This window comes from Canis lupus, chromosome 13 (assembly GCF_003254725.2).
Source record: "Canis lupus dingo isolate Sandy chromosome 13, ASM325472v2, whole genome shotgun sequence".
In the NCBI taxonomy this organism is placed as follows: Eukaryota; Metazoa; Chordata; class Mammalia; order Carnivora; family Canidae; genus Canis; species Canis lupus.
In genome coordinates, this window is record NC_064255.1 from 1,966,352 (window position 1) to 1,972,908 (window position 6,557).

The 6,557-nt window shown below is 44.7% G+C and overlaps 1 protein-coding gene across 11 annotated transcripts in view; it reads left to right on the top strand.

Moving 5' to 3' along the window:
- VPS13B (vacuolar protein sorting 13 homolog B) overlaps positions 1-6,383 on the top strand; it is a 733,580-nt gene extending 727,197 nt beyond the window's left edge. For all 11 annotated transcript variants that reach the window (XM_049093088.1, XM_049093083.1, XM_049093086.1 and 8 more), the window contains 3 exons: positions 324-426; positions 986-1,235; positions 4,963-6,383. In XM_049093088.1, coding sequence (XP_048949045.1) covers positions 324-426; positions 986-1,235; positions 4,963-5,211 — 602 coding nt within the window. In that variant the 3' untranslated portion in view covers positions 5,212-6,383. The remainder of the gene's footprint in view (positions 1-323; positions 427-985; positions 1,236-4,962) is intronic.
- Positions 6,384-6,557: the final 174 nt, after the last annotated feature.

Here is a 6,557-nt window from a genome sequence, read left to right on the forward strand (position 1 = left end):
ACAATCGTGACTTTTTTATCACATAAATTGTAATGGTGTGTGAGCTATTGCTCAGGACGATTACTCCCAGGATGCTATGCTTCCATTAATTGCCAGTCCTGTCGATGCTTGGACTGTGGTTCATTCATTGTTCAGTTTGTAGCTAACCAGAGTTAAGAGCATTGCAGTGTTTAATGATTATCTGTACACTTGCTTCCAAAGATTTGACATCATTTTGGATCCTGTAGCATTTTATGGATGGCTGTAAACAGATGACATCACTACAGCATGGAACTGGTTTCCAGAAAACAACTAGTAAAACTCTCTTACTTCTCTTACCACAGGTATTTTACATGGAGCTGGACTTTCTCAGCTTCCCAAACAGCGCTACCAGCCAAGTGATCTACATGCTGACCAGGCTCCAAATAGCCACGTCAAATATGTCTGGTAAAATGATCTAGACACTTGTTCAACTGCACATGTATGTTAAGAGGGCCTGCTCTGCTCTCAAGCTCATGGGCCCTGCTTTCAGGGGAAATCCAAGACTGCTTGCAGCATCTAAGGCAGCACAAGAGCATGTTGGAGCCACGGAGAGGCTGCTATCCCCAGATGTGGGGGGCTGGCCGCAGTACTCCCTGCCTCTCACACACACACACCCCAGGGGGCGGGTGGGGGGGCTGCCTATTGACAAAGAAGCCCAGAACTGCTGAGGGGACCTGGGATTCCCTGTAAAGCCCACATTCTAACAGAGGTGACCTTTTCTATTGGGAAGAAAAGGAGCCGAGGGAAATCTTTGTCCCCGGGAGGAGCTAGATTATGGTGACCAGAGTCAGTCTGAGAATTGAAGTGACAATTACATTTCAAGCTAAAATTAATAGATTGGTGAGAGCCCTTTGCCTTTGGGGAACCTTATGTGAGAACACCCCAGCCCTTGGTAAAGTGAGTGCAAATACACGACCATCTTTTCCAAACTGGCTTCTCGCCTCACTTTTTTCCTTTGAAACAGGAAAATGCTGCAGTCTCTGGGCCGACCAGAAGTCCACATGGCCCTGGAGGTGGTTATGGTGAGGGGCTCAGGCCAGGAACACGAAGGGTGCTTGCTGCTGACATCAGAAGTGCTCTTTGTGGTGAGTGTCAGCGAGGACACGCAGCAGCAGGCCTTCCCCATCACGGAGATTGACTGTGCACAGGACAGCAAGCAAAGCAACCTGTTCACTGTGCAGCTGAGGCAGCCAAGAGTGGCCTGTGATGTGGAGGTACGTTTCAGAAAACAGGGTGATTGTCGCTGACTGCTGTTAAGCAGGCACTTCTGAGCCTGCAGCCTCTGGAGTGGCTGCTGGAGACCAGCAGGGCTGTCAGAGGAAGCAGCATAGAGGGCCCAGGGGCCAGTGCAGAAGCAAGTGGGAAGGTGTGTATTGGAGCCTGTCATGGGGGAGCCCAGCAACAGGCCAGGTGAACTCGAGGCCTGGGGTTAAGCCACTGTATGAACTGAACAGGGCTTGGTTATCAGCAGGTGGGGGTGCTGGGGTAGACGGGACAGCAGAGCTCCAGACCCAGCAGGTCCTTACCAGATGGCTAGGGTCAAGGCAGCAATCCCATGCTGCTACTCCATGGAGCAGGCTCAGATGTGCTGCAGCAGTCTGGAGACAGGGGAGGACAGCCACAGAAGTGGGGATACCATGAAACAAGATGCAGCCAGTAGGCCAGACCTTCTCAAGCTCACAGACCAGGAAGTCTAATTCACTTCCTCCCCATTTCCACCCCAGGACTTCAGGGGTCAAAATTTTGTGCATAAAGCTCTTTGCTTGTACTGCTCTGTATTCTGTGTTCCCTTCCCCACAGAAGAGATTCCCATCTCCTATGTACTGTGGGGTACCTCCTGGGGACACTCCTTAGGATCTTGGGGCAGCTCCCTGGCCACATAGCTTCTGTGCTGGGTGCTGGCTCCTGGCTACACATAAGATGATATGGAGCAGATGCTCAAGCAGGGTGTAGTGGGGGTCAGGGTGAACCCTGACAAGAATGGCACCAGCTTCCTGCAGTCCAGCGTCAGGTGAACAGGTACACCCGTTTGGAAAACTGTTGTTCCTGCCTCCCTGCTGACTGCCTGAGCTGACCTAAGAAACAGACATCTTTGTCCACAAGCAAGACGAGAGTTAAATCAGTGGCAAGCTGGAGCCTGTTGGTCCTAACCTAGGACCTGAGTGGCCCCAGGAAAGGACAACAAACCTTCCTCTAGCAGGTCCTGCCCAACTCCTTATTCTCTTCCTGGTATGGGAGCCTGTCTCCCTTGCACCGTTTGGGTAAAATCATCTGAGAAGATGGAAGGCGGCCAACCACAACAACTCTGAGATTTCTCTAGCTTCTTGGATCCTAATCAGTCAGACTTTAAGCTGGGGCTTGGCACTAGATGTACATTGCTGCTTCGAGCTGATGACTTTCTGGGAATAAACAGAGGTCAGATGTCCAGGCTGACTTTAGATCTGCCAAAATCTTCTGATCCAATTGACAATAAAGCAGCAGTGATCTGGCTACAGGATTTGGCAGGGGATAGTATCATTATCTTCAAGTCCTTGGTCCTTAACGAGAAACTTCCAAGGCCCTAAGGAATATCTAGGACCATCGTTATTTCTTAGCTGCTTGGGAAATATTTCATATCTTAAGCTGAGACTGGAGATTCAGCCTTTGCTATTAAACTGTCTCTACCATCACCAACTGTGATCCTTCTCTCTGGCTTTTCTGCTGGAGGAGGGTCTGTGGGGAATTAGCATAGCTGGAAAGGAACAGACCTGCTTCTCTAGGGGTTTAATGAGATGATAGCTGGAGTCACCACTCCTACAAGTTGCCAAGGTTAATTGAGACCATGGAATCATGGAGTTAGAAGCAGAAGCACTGACACACTGGACACGGTGCTCAACACTGGTCTTCCATTGGCACTCAGGGCTAAGGGGGTTGGGGAAGGGTGAGGTGGGAGGGCCCATCATTGGGGATGGCTCCAGCAGAGAGGCAGGAAAAGAGGACTGTGCGCAAGAATACTGCAGGGCAGCTGCTGGGTTTGCCAGGCAGCACCTGGCACAGGACAGCAAAAGTAGGTATCCAGTATGCCTTCAGCCCCCAGATTCTGCTTTCTCCGAATCTTTCCCCCCTCTCCCCTCAACTCCTCCCAAATCCCGCGTCCGAACCCTGACCCTTCCCCCACTCACCATACGGTAGAACAAGATGCTCATTTCTTTCCCGTGACAGTACACCCTTCCTTACAAGGGCCCTAATCCAATGTATTTGCAAACCGGGGGTGGGGAGTTCACTCAGCAGTGCCCTGGGCACAGTGAATTTTCCTCAGCTGCCGTGCGTCCAGTCAGTACGCGTCACATACCAATCTAACGCACAGATGGAAGCTGGGCTAGGAAGCCTACCCACCGTCTTCCAGGGAAAACTAAGAGTATTCTAAGATCTTGTATAAAGTGGCTCTTCTGGTTTTTTGCTTTAGATACTAGGGAACACAGCTCCTTTGAATTTTGGAAGGAATTAATTTGTAGATGACATCATTCGGTATACTGAAATGTGGCAGGATTCAGATTTTTTAAATCAGCATTTGCTTTTCTTGGTTAAATGCAGCCATTTTTAGGGGGGTAATTGCTTAATATGCCTGGCACATTATTGAAATCCCTTATGAGAGGCTCAGAATGAGTCAGAAGGTCAGTTTATTCCTTGGCCAGGTTCCTTTCACAGCACGGGTTTTCCTGTGCTGCTGTTCAGGAGGAGCAATTAAGACTTTCTGTGTATTCAAAGCTTTCCAGCTAAATTCTGACCCCATCAAATGATATCATCAGAGCTCTGGCTTCTGCCTGCTGGTACACAGCTTTCAGTCAGCAAAACTTTGGGGGCCTTTCTTTTCTTTCCCAAGCTTAAAAATATGGGATCTGATTCCCTTTCTCTAGGGCAGCCCCTTTACTCCCTACCATCCCACTGGCTTTCTGCAGCTTTTAAAACACCCTTGGCTATCTCCGTACCCTACATAGAAACACATAAATTCTTACATTACTACTTTGAGAGCCCAAAAGCCCTCGTTAAAATATTTTTACTTCTTCAGAGTGGTCCTGCCAACATTTGGTAGGTATAGACCACTGGAAAGGTCAGTGGCTACCTGATTCCCACGGATCAGTGGCTTACACTGGAAACTTCCCCATCCACGTGATCTACACACTAGATAGCTACAGAATTTCAGGGTGGGAAGAATTTATAGCTCCAACTGCCTTTGATGGGTGCTTTCTTAGAAAATCGCACTTAAGAACTGAGGTAGTATATCTCAAGTTCTCCTGTTTGAGTTCCACTGAAGATGAGCCAGACTTTTATGAACCATAAATGTACTTTGCATCCTCCCCTTTTTTCCATAAAAATTTCCTTCCTCTGCCCAGTTTTTCTATTTTCTCTGGCTTTAAATCCTAGTGTTTATAAAAACAGAAAATGTTACAGTTCAAAAGGTATTTATTTTTTTAATGCTCTGTCCAAAGCCACTGGTTTGAAAAGAGGTGCTCTTCTCCACAATTTTTTTCTGTCAAACTGAAGAGATTCAAGGAGACAGGCAAACAACTTTTATTTCAGGGTGTGAGTCTAATGTTGATTTAAGTAGAAACACTTTTCTTCCTTGTTCCTGAGCTGGTTGGTAAAGAGCAGTGCTAGATGTTTAATGAGTTAAAATGTTACCAAATCGTCAACTTCAAACATGGGAATTTTACACACCAGATGCTTATTCAAAGGTCTTCTTAACAGTCTCATGCAGAGCTTCTGTTGTGCTCCTCAAAGTGTGGTTATTGCCACAGCTCAGAAAAAAAATAAAAAGCACGGGTTTTGCATAAAATGACTTTATCAGAAGACCTAAAGGCATAATACTCAGATGTATCAAGGCAAAAGCAAAAGGCATAATTTTGTCTTGGAAGTCCCATTATGAGGGTTTGGCAACTGAAAACTTTTTTTGGATCCCAGGTGGATGGAGCCCGAGAGAGACTGTCAGAACAACAGTACAACAGACTTGTGGACTACATCACAAAGACATCTTGTCACCTGGCCCCCAGCTGCTCTTCTATGCAGACCCCATGCCCAGTGGTGGCTGTGGAACCTCTCCCGTCCACTGTGAAAACATATCACTATATGGTTGATCCACATTTTGCTCAAGTCTTCATTAGTAAATTTACCATGGTAAAAAATAAAGCCCTGAGGAAAGGGTTCCCTTGAGTCCTCTCTTGAGGTGTTGATCCCTGCATGTGCAATTTATTCTTGAAAAAGAAACTGAACTAGCTCTAATAACATCTAATATGGACACAGGCCAATACTTTTACAATTATAGGTAATTTTCCAAAAATTCTAAAATTAATTGATTCTTCTCCCTAAAACTATCATTAAAATGCAATGATAAAAAACAAAACAAAACAAAAAAACAACCTTGTTCCTTTCCCATTTGGAGATGGTGATTAAAAGAATCTCTGTGTTGTCATTTCATTACACATGTATTCTACCTTTTGCTAATGGTATTTGATAAAATGTTTACTATAATTAAGATCTGTTAACTCGCTGCTCTAACACAAAATGTGGTCAGGCCTTAGAATGGAGAGACTGGTTAAAACTTCATCCCCAACTGCATCTGTTTCTACGCTGAAACACTGTTTTTGCCCAATATCCTCCTCTACAAACATTTGGAATCTTTAAAGGATTTTATTTAAGTTGTTAAATTTATTAAAGTGATGCTCCTCTTTAAGCGAAACCTGCTATGTATATTTCCACTTTAAAGGCTACAGGTTACTGAAATTTACAAGACCTTCTCATGACTGTCCAAGTACACTGTAGAAAAAAAAAGTTTCATCAATTTATGTTTTAGCAAGCAAGCCTATGTGTCTACCAATGAAAACAGACCCAAAGGGCTCAGGTGAGTTTCTCTAGTTCCATAAAGAAAACACACTATTAGGAATTCCCTGTGACACACTCTCATGTTAGAGGTTTAGCAGAAGAATATTCATACTGTCCTGGGGTACTGGAGGGAAGGTCAAGAACCCTAGTGTTAACCTTAACAATGAGCCAGTTTATTTTGAATGGATCAAACATGAAAATATTCCCAATGTCTGATACTATTTTTGCATTCAGTCTCACATGTCATCAGGCATGGAAGTCACTGCATAATTGTTTCTGGAAAGCAAGACTGAATTCAGATTAAACATGAAAAACTGATTCTCCCATTAGTCTGTTGTGTCACACTCGTTTAGGAAAGTGACTGCTTTGTCAACCTCTAAAGTAACTATTTTTAAGAATGTATATATGTATTATTGTAGCTTTGTCATTTTGCATACTACTTCTAAGAATTGTTATATAAATTGAAAATAAAAGGAATCCTTGAATTACTGACCACATACAAATGTGTATTGTTACCAGGTGTTTTTCAAATGCAAGCTTTCACCAATTCCTGGGTTTAATACAGCTCACATTATTAGGACCCAAGAATTTTGTAGGAGTTAAAAAGGCTAAGAAACAGTTTCTGTTACCAAACAAAGTGCCAATCAGTGATAAACTTAGTTCAGGCTAAATACACT